The following is an 18,499-nucleotide window of genomic DNA, read 5'->3' as shown; positions in this document are numbered from 1 at the left end:
TTCATTTCTTGCTGAAAGGGATTTGCATTGGCCAAGGATCATAAATTAAAAAAAAAAAAGAAAGAAAGAAAAGAAGTTCGTCTCTGGATTTCTACAGAGCCCATCATCGGGGCCCTTTCCTTAGCAAGACATGAACTGCCTGCCATATCCAACCCTGCCCCGAAAGAAAATTCGCCATCATTCTTCCTCTGCGGCTCAAACTCTATGTGAGGTGGAACCAGAACGAGGAGGGGCTGGGGGCCAAGAGTAAAAACCCGCCCCTCCTCTCCCCTAGACCGAGTGAAATCACACAGCAGCCAGGGTGGGAACAGGAGATAACGTGCACGCTGCAAAGGGGTCGGTGAACCAAACGGAATTCATAAACACCACGGGCTCAGTCAGTGAGCAAGAAACATTTGAAAGATTTTTAATTAGAAGCTGTTTGGCCCAAAGGTGGTTCATCAAACCTCAGAATTTTAGCAAGGCGCGGTTGCGTTTGGGTAGAATCCTATTAACCTCTTCCCGGAAACCAGATTTCACATTGTCAATCATCATTTCTTCTCAAAAAAAAAAAAAAAAAAAAAAAAAAAAAAAGGGTGGGGAGGGGAAGCCAAGTTTGCCCAAATGTTCCCTTGCCCTGTTGTAGCTGGGAGGGGACCCCATGCCATTCCAGGGACCCGGTAATGGCGTGAACTGCAAGGCTGGCTCCATACCATGGACGGGTTGATTTCACTGGGATCCACATACATCCTGCTGACGTCATAGAGGGAGTTGATATCTCGTTCCTGGAAAAGAACAGAGCGGAATAAATGGAAGCACCCAAGTTCCTGGGGCAGCCCGACACAGAACACGGGTTCCAGGCAGCTCTCTGGCACAAGGGTTGAAACCTCACAGTTCAACTCCTGCCTCCTGGCAGAGATGGTGAGAAGCCCGAACTCGGAAACTTGCCCCCCACGTGAGAGAGGGCCCTAGGCCGGCCTACCGTGTGCTAGGCCCTACACTCCTTTGTGAAAACACAAACCCTGGGACCTGGAGGCGTGCTGCCACTACCTCATGGCCCACAAGAGCCCGGCATCCACGTCTCCCTGACCCACGTTCCGTGCTACCAGCTGTAGACCGGCCCCCGTGGAACCATTTAGACTATGGGAACTGGCAAATGCCACGAACCCAGACAGGTCCATTCACCAGCACACCCTGGAGACCCTGCCTGCCCTCTGATGTCGGTCACTGTCCCTCAGGGTCACCCCAGGGCGTGTGCCGTGGCTGCTCCCTCGACCTGGAACCGGCTTCCTCCGTAGCTCCCCATGGCCCAATCACTCCCTGTCAGGTTTGGGCTCGTGTTTTAAGCCTCTCAAGGAGACCTTTTCTGAGCTCTCCGGCTCAACCCAAAGCAGCACCCAACCTCACTGTATCGGCGTCACTGCAATCCATGCTGCCGGGGACATTTTCTTCACGTGACTGCAGGCCTGTCCTGAACCTAAATCTCCGAGGCAGACTTTTGTTCCCCACACTCCCACTAGCTTGGACCAGTCCTGGCTCATGGTGGCTGTATCCTAAATCTCTCCTCAATACACTACTGAATCCATGTGACAAGAACAGAGACATGGTCATCTAATCAGGTCTGTTCTCCACTCAAAACAAAAGCCAGTGTCTCACAGGGGCCAACCCAGCCCCACACCACGCAGTCCCCCGTAAGCCCCATCCTTCCTTAATTCTCGTCCCACTCTGGCTTGCCTCCAGTCACGCCCTCACCTCAGGACCTTTGCACTGGCACAGGTCCTTCCCAGAGCTGCACGGCTCACTCCTTCACCAACTCTGGCATCTGCTCAAATGACTCCTTCTCAATGACCTCATTCCAGAGCACCCTTTTAGCACCGCAGTGCCTTCCCCGTCACTCTGTATCCACTTCTCCACTTGCTCAGTGTTTCTCTACAGCACTGGTGGCCACCTGTGAGATGCGTCTTCTTCATCTCACTTATTATCTGGTTCCCGCCCCACTAGACCGTACGCAGCATGAGGACAGGGTCTCTGTCCCCAGGACCTAGAGCGGTTACTGGACACGTGAGAAACGCTCAACAAGGGTCTGAATGACACGGCGCCCCATCACGGGGGAGTTGGGCGCCTACCATATTGTAGCGCTCCAGCAGCTCAGGCGTCACAGGATAGCGCAGCCGCATCTTCCGGTACAGCGCGTGCTTCTCGTAGTAACTGACCAGCTCGACGAGGCTCTCGAAGTAGGCAGAGGTCCCCAGCACAAAGTGCCGGCCGTCCCGATGGATGCGGCAATGCTTTACTTTGCCCCTGGCCCTGGAGAGGGAAGACGGCAGGAAGCTGAGGCGCCGAAATCCGCCACACCAGACAATTGTTACGCAGCGCTGCTAACTAGCAACAACCTGCGTACCGTCCTCAGGGAACCAGAGAAATAAACAGGGTACGGCAGTCCTGTGAAGCACACGGATCTTTTCAAGACAGAAACACAAGAAATACCTGTGCCTTACAAGAGATACTGCTAGTTCCTCTCGTCTGCCCCCTCCTCCCCAATTACAGGACTTGACTTTGGGAAGGTCCTGGTGTCTAGAGCAGGGTTAGCAAACAATGGCCCCAAGGCCAAATCTGGCCCACATACCACACCCACCTGCCCCACTGCTGCCCTCACTTTTGTAAATAAAGTTTTATTGAAACACGGCCCGTTCATCCATTTACATACGGCCTGGGGCTGTTTTCACTCTACAGTGGCCCAGCTGACAGGAGCTGGGGTAGCGAAGACAGGCTCACACAGCCTAAAATCCTCTCGTCCTTTACAGGAAATGTTTGCTGATCTCTACTCTAGAACCCTGGGATTTGAGGCCCAAATCCTTCAGTCTTATCTTCAGTGCTCCAACTACTGGAACAATGAGGTGTTTTGTTTTGTTTCATTTTGTTTTGTTTTCCCCCAAAAGGTAAACAAGTCTTTTATCGCCTCACCCAGTTGAAACACGAGGTCAGAAAAATCCAAAATGGAAAACAATCTTCGGTCTTACCAGCTTTTATCAGCAAGAACAGAAGCCTTTAGGACAGTAAGTTCTGATCTCAACTTTACAACCCAAAGCACCTTGTTAAAACGGTCTAAAGGCATAAGTACTATGGGCAAGCTACTTATCCTTTAAGATTTTGCACCTTGTATTTTTACTGTTTCAAAAAAACACATTCTGGGAAGCCACTTCTTCAATAAGGCCTGTAAGAAAAATGCTATAAGACTTCTGCCTCAGTGGCAGAATAGTTGCAGGAATATTTTATTAAAAAGTTGCAAGATGAAGCTATACTATGACCCCATTTGTATTTTTTAAAAATGGAAGGGAATACGATGTATTTTCCATAGGTACGTGTTCATGGAGCAAATTGTTTTTTGAAGTCCACACATGACACCAGTTAAGAAAGTGTGTTTTCTTACAGGACAAGGACCCAGATGAGAAGGACCACAGGGGGTTTAGCCTTCACTGCAATGTCTTAATTTTTTATTATTTTTTTAATATTTATTTTTGAGAAAGAGTGCAAGTAGGGGAGGGGCACAGCGAGAGAGGGACACAGAATCGGAAGCAGGCTTCAGGCTCTGAGCTGTCAGCACAGGGCCCGATGTGGGGCTCGAACTTGTGAACTGCATGAGCATGACTTGAGCTGAAGTCAGACGCTCAACCAACTGAGCCACCCAGGCACCCCTTGATTTTTTTAGAGAATATATTTATACAGAGGCGCCTGAGGGGCTCAGTTGGTTGAGCATCCGACGTCAGCTCACGTCATGATCTCACAGTGTGTGAGTTCGAGCCCTGCAACGGGCTCTGTGCTGACAGCTCAGAGCCTGGAGCCTGCTTCCGATTCTGTCTCCCTGTCTCTCTGCCCCTCCCCCACTTGTTCGTTTTCTATCTCAAAAATAAAATGAAAACATAAATAAATAAATAAATAAATAAATAAATAAATAAATAAGAATATATTTATTTAATAAAAATTTTAAACTTTTGGGGTTGCCTGGGAGGGTCAGTCATTTAAGCGTCTGACTTCGGCTCAGGTCATGATCTCACGGTGTGTGGGTTTGAGCCCCACGTTGGGCTTTAGGCTGACAGCTCAGAGCCTGGAGCCTGTTTCAGATTCTGTGTCCCTCTCTTACTCTGCCTCTCCCCTGCTTGTGCTCTTTCTCCAAAATAAGCATTAAGAGCAAATTTTTTTTTAACTTTTTACAAAAGCCCCCTAGGGCAGGAAGGCTCCAGGATGCTGAGGTTAAGAGTATGGGTCAGGTTCTGGTTCCTTCCTCAGGTAACCTGTCTGAACCTCAGTTTCATCCTCCACGGTGCTGGGGACCCACAGTTCCTGTGTCACGGCACGTGTCAGGACCGCGTCTGACAGATAACCCAGGGTGAGCCCTTTGCAATGTGCCCAGCGCTCCGAGGGTACTCAATGAGTGAACGGTTAGGAAAATATAACCAAAATCAAGTCAAAATGAGCTTCTCCAGCAAGAGAAGAATCAAAAAGGGAGACAGGAACAGGGCTGAGTGTGAACCGCACTTTCCAGTCACCTGGTTGCTACAAACCAGGGGTCACCATGGCCTGAGGTCTTAGCTCCGCCAAGAAGCCCCTGCTCCCATGTCCCACAGAGGTGCACCTGCCCCAATCACACCTAGACAGCAGTACCATCTCTCTGTGAGGACGCGCATCCTCTCCTGTAGAGATCTAGCCCCAAGTTCAGCCTGGGTTCTCAGAGCTCAGACCAGCACCAGACCCAGCAGAGGCATTCTGCAGATATTGGGCAGAGGGGAGAGGGAAGGAAATTTGCTCCAGCCCTCTGTTCTCCCTCTGCAGGGAGCACATCCCCCTTTGGTCCTCCAAGAGCTCCTGCTTGCGCTGGGCCACCTGCCTGACCACCGTCTGTGACACTCAGCACACAGTACGGCAGCAACGCGTTTCTGTGCCCGATTCTCCTGCTGCAGGCGACACTTGTCAATGAGGGACAATGACACCCACCCCGCAGCCTGACCAGAGTGAGTTTCGAAGAGTCTGGGCAGTGGGGGGAGGTCATTTTTGACTCCTGCAATGATGGAGCGTCCCCCACAGGCACGCGGTGGGTGGAGACCAGGGACGTTCACCATTCCAGCATGATGGAAACCGCCTTCCCTTCCTCTCCTCTTTGAGACACAAAGCCCTCATCACCGGCTCACTCAGCCGGCACGCACTGACCACCGCTACTGGCAAGGCAATGCTAAATAAGAGGGAATCGCTCAAAAGAAAGAAACACTTGTGACCGACAGGAGGTCGCTCATTCGCCGCAGACCGCTGGGCTCATGAGAACAAGGACCGTGCGATTTTTATCACTTCTGTATTCTTGCAGCCCCGCACACAGCCTGGCACATAGTAGCTGCTCACAGAACCTGTGCTAATCCCTAAAACTTCCAAACTCCAGCTTTCAGGGTACCGCCCTGGTACCACCAGCCCACCTTCATCCAATCAAGTGACTCCAACCTCACCCCTCCCCCCCCCCCCCGGGCCAGCTTGAAGGTGCCCAATCAGAGAACCATGACACCCAGCTCAAGCAGGGGCCAGGGGGACTGTCTACATCACAGGACTCGTCCTTTCTGCTGGACACCGTCCTGGCAACCAACGTGAAGCCAAGAGATAGTATCCCAAGAACTGCAGGGGAGACGTGGACCCAGGCCCGTTGGCAGCCAGCTTCGCCTCTCGAGCATCTCCACTAGTCGCCAATTCACCCCACTTTTTGTGTTGGCACAAAGCATAGGAGAGTCACTCTGGCCGGAGCAGGCACGGGGTTCATCCTCGGCAAATGGCCACGATAATGACCCCCACTACCACCGCCATCCGCTCACCCAAGAAGGCATCAGTGACGGGGGAGAAGGAGGCAGCTCCAAATGCCCAGGGGGCAGCCTGGCAAAGCAAATGTGGCACAGGGGCCAGGGCAACAGGAATGGAAGGAGCAGGAACAGCCTGGCCACACCAGGGCCCCTCCGTGCAGCTGGAAACCAGTGTCGCCCCGTGGCAACAGCTACCACTGCCTCCCGCTTTTCACACGAAGGAACCTAAATCTTCAAGTGAAATTTCTCAGTATTTCACATAACCGTGTAGGCGGGGAAAAACATCCATAGGCCCAGTTTGGGCCACGAGCCTCTTGCTTCAGACCTCACAGCGAAAACAGCAGGCTGTGGACACGGAGGGGCCCAAGTCTGAAATTCTGCCTCAGCCCAGGACTAGGCTGTGTGGCTCTAGACAGGTTGCTCCACCTCTCTGGGCCTCCCGTTTTCTTATTTGAAGTCAGGGACCTACCCCTCATGGGCTACAGCGAAAGACTCAATCAGAGGAAGTGTTCATGGCAGCCCAGTGTCTGGAACGTTAGTTAGGCCCTACGCTGAGAATACACCGTGGCAGGGGAGATGGAAGGACGGTATGAAATGGGTCTGAAACCCTCCCAACGCTGTCACTGGTGGAAACTGGAGGAATCTGACGTCTTGGGGTGGAATTCAAGCAGAGAACCACCGTCCTATGGATGCTTGGTCCCTAAGGCCTTTCCACCGGCAGCGCTGGGTGGCGAGTGCAGATGGGAGGAAATCCTGTCTACACCACCACCGAGCTGAGCCTGCCAGGGCTGTCTGGGTTCAAATCCCAGCTCCACCACCCTTCCTGCCTGCACGTTTCTGCAAGTTACTTATTCACCTCTCTGTGCCTCGGCGTCCTCCCGTGAAAAATAACGACCCAAGTCCTCAAACTGCCGGAAGATGAAGTGAGTTAACGTAACACGTGCTACTCTCAAGAACACAGACCTGTGCCAGCACGCCGCAAGCTCCTGTGAGCACAGGCCGCTTTTGCTATCACTGCTGTCCTCCCCGCTGACCCTCTGGGAGCGGACGCGGAGGCAAACCGCCAGCCGCAGCACCCCCTTCGCTCTCCGCTCCTGTCCCTCCCGGAAGGCTGCAGCCCGCCCACTCACCTGAAGGTGATGGCGTAGGAGTCGGTACCCTCCCGCCTCCGGATCAGGAAGGCCCCGTCCCGGGGCACTCTCATCAGCATGTCCTCTGCTTCCCCGCGGCTCAGGCCACCATAGTACCACCTGTGGCACAGGAAGGGGACCAAGTGAGAGGGCCACGCACAGCGGAGGACGCAATGAGCTGTGAGGAGGCCTGGGATAGGGCCCCAGAAACCACGGTGGAAATGACACAGTGGGCCTCCCCGCCCCAAAACATCACGCAAAACAGCAATTTTTCCAAAGACTACCAACATGTAGCTTGGGTAAAACATTCATAACGTAGGTCTGCTTGGAGCATGAGAGAATAAAGGAACTGTACCCCCTCGCCCCCATCGACCTGACTCAGTGTGCCAGCATCATTCACAGCAGAGAATCTCAGAAAATTGGAGGCAGAGAACACAGGGAATTGAGTTTTCAAAAGGTCTGTTTGGTTGGTTGGTCTTTGGATGCTTTTAAAGATAAGAAAAAGCCAATTTGAATAGGCAATCTCTATGAATATAGACCAAAGAAAGCAAGCTGCTGTCAGTTACAAGGCTTCTCAGAAATGTACATTTTAGCAGCCTTCTGCTTAAAAATATTTTTCTGGTTTTCAAAATTGGTTAACCCTTCAGAAAGCAGAACTCCTATTCATTTTACTAGATTAAAAAAAAAAAAATGAAGGGAAAATCTTTACAATTACTTTTTTCTTGTTCACTTTCACAATGAACGGGAATGAGCTTTGACAAGCAAAAAGATTATCACCGGGCCAAAATTCACCTCTGAAAATGCAAGTCCAAGAGCTCAGGACTGTGAAGATAGTGGTATGGAGGCAGGGAAAGAGGCGGAGGGACGGAGAGAACAGGGCAAAAGTAAGGTGGAGTGGGGGTCTGCAGCTGTGGCCATCCCGGGGAGATCCCGGGCACCCTGGTGAGGAGCCTCGTGGGAATTTGGGCCCCGGCACACCCACGAGCCTGGCTAATCTGATTCGCGAACATAACCCGCAAGGGTGTCTGCACCCACTAAACCTGTGGGTGGACGCCTGAGCTCTGCTGTCCCGACAGCATTGAGCACACGTACGGCTTTGACTCGTGGGGGTTGGGGTTGGGCACGGGGTCGGTGAGTCGGAGCTCGAACTCGGCACAGCGCAGGTGCGTCTCACGGTAGTGCTGGATGAGGTCATAGATGCTGGTGAACATGATGTTGTCAGTCAGGAAGTACTTCATGGTCCCGCCCTCCATGACGGAGCGGATCCGGCAGTGCTGGACCCGGCCGGACCGCCTGCAAGGAGAAGGACAACTTCAGGGCCGAGGCCAGACCGACTGGCCGTTCCGGCACCCCGGGCGGCAACGAACACGGGGGGTGGAGGGGGTAGGACCAGAACTGCGGCCAGAGACACTGAGGGGCAGACCCTGCACGTGGCCACTCAGGTCTCCCTGTGCTCTTAGGACATGCTTGGGCTTCAGCGCAGACTGGTCTTTTAGCCTGGATTCCAGAACGTTCTACCTACTTCCTCTACCACTTTTACCTATAAGACTCCCACTCTGGAGCCAGATGGCCTAGGTATAAACCCTGATGCTGCCACTTATGTGCTAAGTTACCTTGAACAAGAGCCTTGTCCTCTCTGGGCCTCCACATTCTCCTCCTTATATGCTCAGTCCTCACTGAGCCATCCCGAGGACTGAACAAGGTCACGCACAAAATGTGCCTGGAATGCCGCCTGGGGTGCAGGTGTTAGCTATCGCTATTGTCAGTACATTGTAATCATCTGTCCCCTTTGGGTCTCCGTTTACACAGTCCTTCTTTCAGGAAGTCTTCCCTGATTGCTCCCATGCCCAACATTACATCAGGTCCCTCTTGTACAGACTGTGGGAACATCTTGCCTTTTTCTCATTGCAGTTATCACAGTTATAGACCATCGATTCCTTTTTCATCGTGCATCTCCCCAACCAGACTCTAATCTCCATCAGGACAGGGACCCCCCCCCCCCCGCCTTGTCTGTCTGATGGCTGCACCTAGCATGAAGCAAGCACTCCAGTGAGTGAGTTAATGAATGAATGTAGTGAGTGAGTGAGTGAGTGAGAAAGCTCATGACGGCACCATAAACCGCCTTTCAGGTCTCTATTTTAGGGACAAGGCAACGGAGACTCCAGGAGGCTGAGTGATGTGCTTAAAGCCACCTGCTTTAGGACCGGGACTGGGGTGGGTGGGGGTGGCTTGAGTGAGACCACATCGTCTTAAGTGTCTTAAAATGTTGACGATATTTTGTTCATCGCGGATTTTTCATTACTTCAGATTTTTAAAAAACATTGCATTGAAATACTACTAATCTTTTTGAAAAGATTTTATTCTTAAATCATCTCTACGCCCGATGTGGGGCTCGAACTCACAACCCTGGGATCAAGAGTCACATTCTCCACTGACTGAGCCAACCGGGTGCCCCGAAATACCACTAATCTTGATTGCTAAGTTTTTTGGGCCTCACCTGCGTTGGCCCACCCCTGCCCTGCACAGCTCCCTAAGACACGTCTGGGCTTCCAGGCCCTGCCTGAGCTCGCACAGCTCCCCACCTGTCCCCCATCTGGCCAGCTGCGAGGGGAAGGCGGTATGCCCCTACCAGAAGGACAGGGTGTAGTCGTTGGGGAAGGTCTTGCTCTCCCGCACCAAGAAGGTCCCATCTTTGCCCCCCGTCTCGGCACAGTATTCCTGCAGCAGCTTCTCGGCATTTGTTCTCTTCTCCACCTTCTTGTGGAACCACTCCTCCCCAAAATGCAGCTCCGTGGGGGGTATATCCTGGGCCACAAAGGGAGGAGGAGTTTCTGAAAATCTGGACCCGAAAGACCCCAGGCATGGCCAGACTGGTCCCTCTGCACATGCTGACTCAGGGGACTGGCGGGCAGACAGGCTGGCATCAGCTTGCCCACCACCCAAGAGGTCTGGGGGAATGGCTCTCATTGCCTTCCCTCTCTTGTCACCACTGGTGGTGGCTGCCTGGAGTCCTGAGACATGGGCTAAGGGGACCCCAGTACAGGGTTCAACTCTATTGCACAAGAAATCTGAAAGCCATAATGCCCTGGGAGCACCAAGGATGGCCAGCAGCCCAAGGACAGAGGGCAGGGAAGCTAGGAACCAGGCTGGGGGTGGGGCTGGACAGAACATCCCAATATCCTCCTGCCAGGAACACAGACAGGCCAATCAGGCCCTTCTGAGAGCAGGAAAAACCCTTGAGCCTCATTGGTTGAGAACCTGGGCCAGCCAGCCAATCAGAGAAGAGCCAGGCAGCCTTGGTACCCAAAGAGGAAGCTGGTTAGGCTGAGGATGTCCAGGCCTGTGGGCCAGGGGAGAAGACCAGTTAGGGGGTCTCCCCTACCTGGGGCAGCTCTTCCTCTGCAGTCTGCTCAATGTCATCGCTGAACGACAGCTTGGCATCAGCGATGGCACAGTAGTGCCGGGTCCATTTCTAGAAAAGAAAACCAGCATTAGCTCTTGCCCTCATTCTTGGCCCCATCCACTCTGGGGCCCAGAGCCCCTGCCCTGGGATGCGCCGTTCCCACTTTCATAGACATTTGTGGTGGTTTCATGGAATTCGATCCCCTTCGAGACATTTCTTTTAAAACATCTATTGATAGGGGCGCCTGGGTGGCGCAGTCGGTTAAGCGGCCGACTTCAGCCAGGTCACGATCTCGCGGTCCGTGAGTTCGAGCCCCGCGTCGGGCTCTGGGCTGATGGCTCAGAGCCTGGAGCCTGTTTCAGATTCTGTGTCTCCCTCTCTCTGCCCCTCCCCCGTTCATGCTCTGTCTCTCTCTGTCCCAAAAAATAAATAAACGTTGAAAAAAAAATTAAAAAAAAAAAAAAAAAAAAAAAAAACATCTATTGATGTTGGGGTTCCTTTGGCATTTTCAGGACTTTTTTATTCAGTGCGTGGTAAGTACAACTTGGCATCAGATTTCTAGTTCGTATTTAATTTGAAGGCTATTACGAATGATGGGATTGTTTTTTGGGTTTCATGACTGTTTTTTTCCATTACACCCACTTTTTACGACTTTAAGGATTTCTCAGCCAGTTTGTCTAGGGGCTCTTCCACATCTGTGACTTAATTCTTTATTTTAATGTTAACAATTTTTAATATTTCTAGAATGTGAGAAGAGACATATCAAAACATACTCAAGTGCATTCGCATGTTAGGTTATGGGATGTGGGAAGTAGCCTTAACACTCAAAATGCATTACTCTCACCAAAATAAGGTTTCCAGTGGGAGTGTCCCAGACGGAAGGATACTAAGGAGTTAGGACAAGTAAATGCACTGTGGCATCCTGAACCGAACCCTGGACCACAGAAAGGACGTCAGTGGACAAACTGGTAAAATTGGAATAAGGTCCGTGAATTAATTAGTATTGTACCAATGTCCATTTCCTGCTTCCAATAATTATCCTCTAAGTTATGGAGAATGTTAGTATTGGGGGAAGCTAAGTGAAGAGTATGTAAAACATCCTTGTATATGTGTGTGTGTAAATACACAGTATGTTAGGTGGAATATAAAATTATTTTGAAGTAAACCATTAAAAAAATTGGTCAAAATGCAAGTAAGACAGGAATACTCTCCGAGTTCTCTAGGAGACCTCAGATGCACTCAAGGCTCTGAGAAGGAGTGCAAGGACACCCACCTGGTCAATGGAATCCCACATGTACAGTTCACCCTGTTGCTTGTGCTCATCTTTCTTATCTTCCACGTTGACATCCACATCGCCTCGGGGGCCCAGCTTCTTATGCTGAGGGGAAAAAATACACATAGCCTATCTGCCTCGAGACCCAGGTTTGGAATCTCTGAGCCAATAAGCGTTCATTCACGTCAGCCGGCCAGGAAGCATCTATCTGCAGCATGCGCCTCAGGGCCTTTGCACTGCCTGGTCTCTCTGCCTGGCTCGTCTCTCACTTTAGCTCGGTGCTCAGTGTCACCTCCTCAGGCGCGCTTTCCTGGACCGTGTGGTCTACACAGAGCCTCCGCTCTCCTTCCCCTCCCTGTCACCATCTGACCACTGGGAATTATTTTCCATACTCTTGGCCCTTTGTGTATCTTTATGCCTATCTTTGTCTTCTGTCTTTCCTGCTAAAATACAAGTCCCATGAGGGCGGGACTTGGTTTTGAATCTCCTGTGGTAGCTCAGCAGGTACTAAGTGCTGGATAGACATTCAGTAGATCAGCGATACCACGTGCACCCCCCACCTTCTCCGGCACACAGAGGGAAGGCAGCAACAGCCAGTCCAGGGCCCGGGCTGTGCAGGGCAGAGGAGTGCACACTGGAGATGCAGATTTAAGACCTAAGTGCACACAGCACTCCTGCTGCTTTATCAGCTGTGTGACCCTGGGCAGGTGGCTGCACTTCTCTGAGCCAGCGCTCTCTGAAGACAGTGACTACAACCACCTTCATCCAGGTAAGTACTGATGCCCACCCAGGCAGGTACTTGGAAATCCCAGATTCCGGAGGAAGCTCAGGGCTGGGAACCAGACAGGGGCTTGAATTCAGAGCCTTACTAGCTGCGTGACCTCGGCTGCGTGACAACCTGTCTCGGTCTCAGTAACGTCCCCTGTGAAATGGGGATAATGACAGCCCCTGCTGGGTCCTGTAAGCCAGTGGGTGCGAAAGACACTTCCAAAAAGGTGAAACTTTTCAAAGTACCATAATCTCAGCTAAGCCACCTTTTCAACCTCAGTGTCCCCATCTGGAAAGTGACCCTGGGGCCTGGGATCGCAGGGCTGTAGGAGACTGAAGAGTATTTCATGCAATGCCTCGCCCAGTGAGTGACATACCAGGAACGCCTCACAAATGCTATTCCTCCCTCTTCCCTGAAACAGAAAGGAGTGAGCCACCAAGTGCCACGGGCAGGCAATGTGTGCTCTGAAAGGGGCCTTCAGGGCTCCACATCAGAAAACAAGAGCCAGGAAATCCCTGGGGACACACAGAGGGTGGTCCCAAGAAAGTGAAGCTATGTAGAAATGCAGACTCGCAGACGGAGGCCTGAGAAGCCGTGGACCCTTCCCAGCCGAGCTCCCTTGGCCTCTAGTCCTGCCTTCCCTATGCTGGAAGCTTCCTTAAGTATCGTGCCCCAGGTCTTAGCCAGATCCTCTCAGATGTTGCTGCTTTTACACCGAGGGCACGGACATCCCTTCCTCTGCACGAACCTCGGCGAAAGCCCCCTCACAGTGTTTGGTACCCCTCTGTTAACGCTTCGGTCTTCCCACTAGACCGCGACCTCCTGGCACACAGGCGTTGTTCCCAGTACATCTTGGTGGTCCAGCGACGATCTAGGAAATGTGCCACGTGTTTATGGAGGTTACTCCCACAACCTGAGGGCACAGCCTTCTCTCCGCCTGGTGAACACCTGTCCATCCTTCCATACGAACCTGCTGCTTGTCAACAAAATCCATCCCCCTCCTTCTGCCAAGGGCCACCCAGGTAGAGACCTCACATCCAGCATCCTTGGCAGGAGGTGTGGACATGTGACTAAATTCTCACACAGAGGACAGAACAGGCCGGACATACCTAACGGACATTCTGCTTGTTTGGCAGGAGTCGCGGACCCTGGACACGCTCACACTGCCCCTCCTATGAGCTGGAGCTCAGGTAGGCCAACAACCCAGCACCAACCACACACAAGGACAGCACCCCAGGGCATAGCCTTCACCATTTCTGTGCCAGGGACCTCCTTCGAAGCCCGGGAAAGACTCTGAATCCCTTTCTCAGAATAGACATTTATAATACGTACAATTATAAGAGACACTATACTGAAATAGTTAAGATACTGAATATTTGTAATATAAATAGATGTACTTCTTTATTAATATCTTAAGATCTAGAGTCAAATCTATTAACTACCACAATTTCAAAGTAGTGATGAGCACAGCATTATTTTCAGATATTTGCGACAACAGTAAACACGATACGAAAACATCTGTGATTTCTGCTGGTGACAAAGCCCCAAGTGGCTTGTTGGCAATATTCGTAATGAAAGGAAACCTTCAGTTTTATTTACAGGTTAATAAAAATAAAGAGGCAACATTCTTCCCTGAAGTTCACATGCTACCCCAACCCTATTTCTAACTGCAGATTCGCTGGGGGTCGATAGAATCCCAGCTGAAAACCAGTTTTCCCTGGGAGACTGGAGAACGAAAAGAGAATGCTGGGTCCCTGGAAAGCCTTCTGGGCCAGAGCTCAACCTTTAGAACACTCTCCCTCAGCTTAGGAAGAAATGGTCTCTCCCGTGTTTTAAGCCACCGTGTATCTGGTTTCTTTGTCCGAGCAATACAGATCCCCAAACATCACCCCTCTCCCCGGCACCCCTGCACTCTCAGACAAGGCTGGTCCCTCCTCTCTCCCCACAGCACTTGGCAAACCACCCTCTTCATCCCGTTAGCGCACGCAGCCTTTTGGGGCCATTGTCCACCTCCAGTCCATCTCACATGCTGGAATGGGAGCTCCTAAAGTCAAGAAGGGAGTCTGGGTCACTGGAACACCCCCGGCACAGAGACCTGACTCCACCACGGGCGCGGTGGAGGTCTGCCCCAAGAATGAACGAACCACAGTTAACACTTACGTGGCACCTGCTACGGCCCAGGGGCCAGTCCTAAGGACTGTGCGCACATTTTCTCACGGGATGCTCACCGCCAACGCGGTAGGTTCTCTTACGAACCTCCCGAGACTGGTGAGGACACAGTGGCATCGAGAGGTTAAATGGCTTTGTCCAGTGTCACTCACAGAGACAGTAAGGGGAGCTGGTGGGACCAGGAGCCTGTGCTCTGAGCCACGGGCTCTCCTGAATGCACGACAGCACCCGAGGTCACCTGCCTTGATGATGATCTTCTCCCGCAGCTGGCTGGGCGAGGGCAGCTGGTCAGCACTGGCCTCCGTGGGCTTCGTCAACAGCAGGTCGCCAAACACCTCCTTGAACACCCTGGCCATGTGGCGCTGCTGCTCCACACAGCAGTGCTCTTCGATGGACAGGATCACCGGGAAGCTGCGGGAGGCAGGAGCCAGCTCAGCACAACAGGCTGGCAGGGAGTGGGGGGGCAGCAGAGGTCACTGGAGTCCCAGCCCAACCCTCCTCCAGGCTCTAGAACCAGGGAGGGACTTGCACTTTGGGCCTGCAGGGGGCGCCAACACCCAGTTGAAGACATTGGCAGCGACCAGCCAGCATGGAGACCAGGCTGGCAGATGTGTATCTGTGCGTGTGTCTGGTGTGGGAGGGCGGGGGGGGGGGGGGGGGGCAGGAAGGGGCGTCTGTCCACCTGTCCCTTAAAGATGAACCACCAGCAAATCAAGCCCACAAACCTTGAGGTGACAAAGGCATGGTCTTTGATGGCCTGCACAACGTCATCAAACTTGATCTTGGTGGTCCGCGTCCAGCCGTGGTAGATGATGGGCTTCCCATCGGGCCCGTCCCAGCAGTCCACTGAGGGAACAGACATGCAGCCTCAACACCTACCCATCACTCTCCGCCTCGAGAGCCCACTGACGGCAGGCACACTGCGGTGGGGGACAGCTGTGAGGTTGGCCGCGGCCCCCACGTGGCTCAGATCCTACGACACGGGGGGCCACACCCAAAAATTCCCTTCAGGGACCGGCAACATGAGGACCCATGTTACCTGTGTGCATGCATTACCCGTGCAGTTACAGGAAGATCTGGGTTGCTCGATTAAGAGTCTCTTTGTAGGGGTTTCGGGGTGGTTCAGTTGGTTAAGCACCTGACCCTTGATTTAGGCCAGGTCATGATCTCACGGTACATGAGTTTGAGCCCTGCATCAGGCTCTGCACTGACAGGGCAGACCCTGCTTGGGATTCTCTCTCTACATGCCTCTTTCCCCCCCCACCACCCCTCCCCAGTAACGCTGTGTGTTTGTTTTTCTCTCAAAATAAAGTTAAATAAACTTAAAAAAAATAAAGGTCCCTTTGTAATGCGACACATTTGTCCAAAAGAAACTAGTTTAAACGTTTCTTTTTAAAGAAGATATTTATAACGTGGGATTTTTTTTTCTTATTTCACTTGGCTTGCTTTTTCTGCTAGTGGAAGTAATAGTGAACAAGGAGACATTTATTTTTTTTAAGTCTGGTAAAACATCCCAACAGAAAAGGTGAACAGCCCCTCTATTTTCAACCCCCAGAGGAAGGAGGAGCTGACAGTTTTTTTACATTTGCTTTTCCCTGGAAGGCAGGGTGGTATACACTTAGGCAACTGTCTACAGGAACAACTGCCATTAAAGTCTGATGCCACGGTGAGTGTTTGTGACAAAATCGGAGCCTAAGTCAGTTCTCTGTGCCCTTTCTCAGCCCAATGCACCTGCGGGCCAGTGGTGGTACAGTCAGGCCAGGGGGGTGAGGGCTGAGAAAGGAGAAGCGGCTGGACGTCTCTAAGGGCCTGGATCACCTATGTCGGGGTGTCTGTGAGCAGCTATGAAAAGAACATCCAGGGTGGTACCCATGGCTGGGCCAGCTGCGAAACACAGAGGGCTCTAGCCTTCCTCCAAAAGCAGCTCAGAAGAGGGGGCGGGGCACCTGGGTGGCTCAGTCAGTTGAGCGTTCAACTTGGGCTCAGGTCATGATCTCATGGTTCATGGGTTCAAGCCCCGCGTCGGGCTCCGTGCTGACAGCTCAGAGCCTGGAGCCTGCTTCCGATTCGGTGTCTCCCTCTCTCTCTGCCCTTCCCCCACTCATGCTCTCTCTCTCTCTCTTTTTCTCAAAAATAATTGTTATAAAAATGAATTAAAATAAATAAACAATAATTTAAAACAGCCCAGACGGAAGCTGGAGGAGGAGAGGAGCATTAACAAAGCTTAGGTCCTGGCCTCCCCCAGCCCTGCCGCTGCATCAGATGCCCAAATCTGTTGCCCAAGGGTTTCTGACTCCAACCCAGCCAGGCTCAACACCACCCTTGCCCTGGGGGGAAACCCTCTGGGGAAAGGTCCCTCCCTGGCTGTTGGAGGCCACATCCCCCACCCAGATGCTATGAGCACCTGGGCTCTCCCTTGGCCTGCCCCACTCATCCCCACGACTCAGGCTTTTCGGACAAGAAAGGCGACGAGCAGCCCCACCGCAGGCTGCAGTTCAGCAGCAGCGTCACCTGCACCAGGAAAAGGGCACTCACGCTCGATGCAGCGACAGCCCATGCGCAGGCAGCGGATGTATGCCTCCGTGGACGACTCACTCCGCAGCTGGTCACCGGTGAGGTACCTGAGGGACGGGAGGCGGCGGCCGGGTGGGGGCAGGCCCGCACCTCGGGGAGTCCTGGGAAACTTCTCAGCCCAGGTGCCCAACATCCTCAACTCTGTCTAGAAAGATCGGCGGTCGGGATCCGGGCCGGACACATGCAATTGTGTAGCCACACCAGTCACGAGCCTTAGACTCAGGCAACAATTGCAGGATGTGGACAGCAGCCACCTTGGCAATCCAAGGGAAGGGGCGAGGCTGTGTGTTCTTTGGAGAAGCACTCGGTCAAAGTGTATCAGGAATGAAACGCACATATGGCCATCGATTCATACCCGCCCCCGCTATGGTATCCACTAGGCCCTCAGTCCAATGCTGGGCCACTGTTTTCGTTTCAGGGCTCCAGGCCAAGCACAGATCTTCAATAACCACTGCTAGAACTCAATAGACTTTGAATTATGTCCACCAAAACAGACATAAAAATGCCTATTTTGGGGTGCCTGGGTGGCTCAGTTGGTTAAGTGTCCAACTCCAGCTCAGGGTATGATCTCGTGGTTTGTGGGTTCATGCCCCATGTTGGGCTCTGTGCTGACAGTTCAGAACCTGGAGCCTGCTTTGGATTCTATGTCTCCCTCTCTGTCTCTGCCCCTCCCCCACCCATTCTCTCTCTCTCTCTCTTTCTCTCTCTCTCTCTCAAAAACAAATAAACATTGGGGTGCCTGGGTGGCGCAGTCGGTTAAGCGTCCGACTTCAGCCAGGTCACGATCTCGCGGTCCGTGAGTTCGGGCCCCGCGTCAGGCTCTGGGCTGATGGCTCGGAGCCTGGAGCCTATTTCCGATGCTGTGTCTCCCTCTCTCTCTGCCCCTCCCCCGTTCATGCGCTGTCTCTCTCTGTCCCAAAAATAAATAAACGTTGAAAAAAAAAAATTAAAAAAAAAAAAAAACAAATAAACATTTAAAAAAATTTTAATAAAAAGAAGCAGAATTTTATGCACTCTCCTTCTCACCACATCCACGCCCCACCCTTTTAAGAGTTCACGTTCCTTAACTATCCTCTGGATTTGGTAGAATTCACCACTCTAAGCCAAAGGACATGGTGGGAAAGAGAGAACCATGCAATCATTTTGCCCCTGAAAAAGACTTTACCTGCCCAAAATGCCTTCTCTCTGACTCCTGTCTGCCACGACTCTTGGAAAGGTACCAACCTGTAGCTCTCATGATGCCCAGGCCCCAAGACTTTCACCTTCTCACCTTACAAGGCAGATTAAATATTGGAACTTTGGTGCAACATCCATTTCTTTCTTCCAGTCTACCCTCTCTTGCAATCAGGATAATGTTGCAAACATTGG

The 18,499-nt window shown here is 52.2% G+C and overlaps 1 protein-coding gene across 1 annotated transcript in view; it reads right to left on the bottom strand.

Annotated features, from left to right (window-relative positions):
• PLCG2 (phospholipase C gamma 2) overlaps positions 1 to 18,499 on the bottom strand; it is a 160,752-nt gene that overhangs the window by 47,979 nt on the left and 94,274 nt on the right. Inside the window, exons 12-21 of the mRNA XM_043599754.1 lie at positions 17,093 to 17,178; positions 15,283 to 15,403; positions 14,800 to 14,968; positions 11,620 to 11,724; positions 10,326 to 10,415; positions 9,573 to 9,748; positions 8,036 to 8,236; positions 6,944 to 7,063; positions 2,106 to 2,286; positions 693 to 764 (exon numbers count right to left, since the gene is read on the bottom strand). Coding sequence (XP_043455689.1) covers positions 693 to 764; positions 2,106 to 2,286; positions 6,944 to 7,063; positions 8,036 to 8,236; positions 9,573 to 9,748; positions 10,326 to 10,415; positions 11,620 to 11,724; positions 14,800 to 14,968; positions 15,283 to 15,403; positions 17,093 to 17,178 — 1,321 coding nt within the window. The remainder of the gene's footprint in view (positions 1 to 692; positions 765 to 2,105; positions 2,287 to 6,943; positions 7,064 to 8,035; positions 8,237 to 9,572; positions 9,749 to 10,325; positions 10,416 to 11,619; positions 11,725 to 14,799; positions 14,969 to 15,282; positions 15,404 to 17,092; positions 17,179 to 18,499) is intronic.

This window comes from Prionailurus bengalensis, chromosome E2, assembly GCF_016509475.1.
Source record: "Prionailurus bengalensis isolate Pbe53 chromosome E2, Fcat_Pben_1.1_paternal_pri, whole genome shotgun sequence".
Classification (NCBI taxonomy): Eukaryota; Metazoa; Chordata; class Mammalia; order Carnivora; family Felidae; genus Prionailurus; species Prionailurus bengalensis.
The sequence above is the reverse complement of the archived record's forward strand: the minus strand, read 5'-3'. Positions and strand labels throughout refer to the sequence as shown.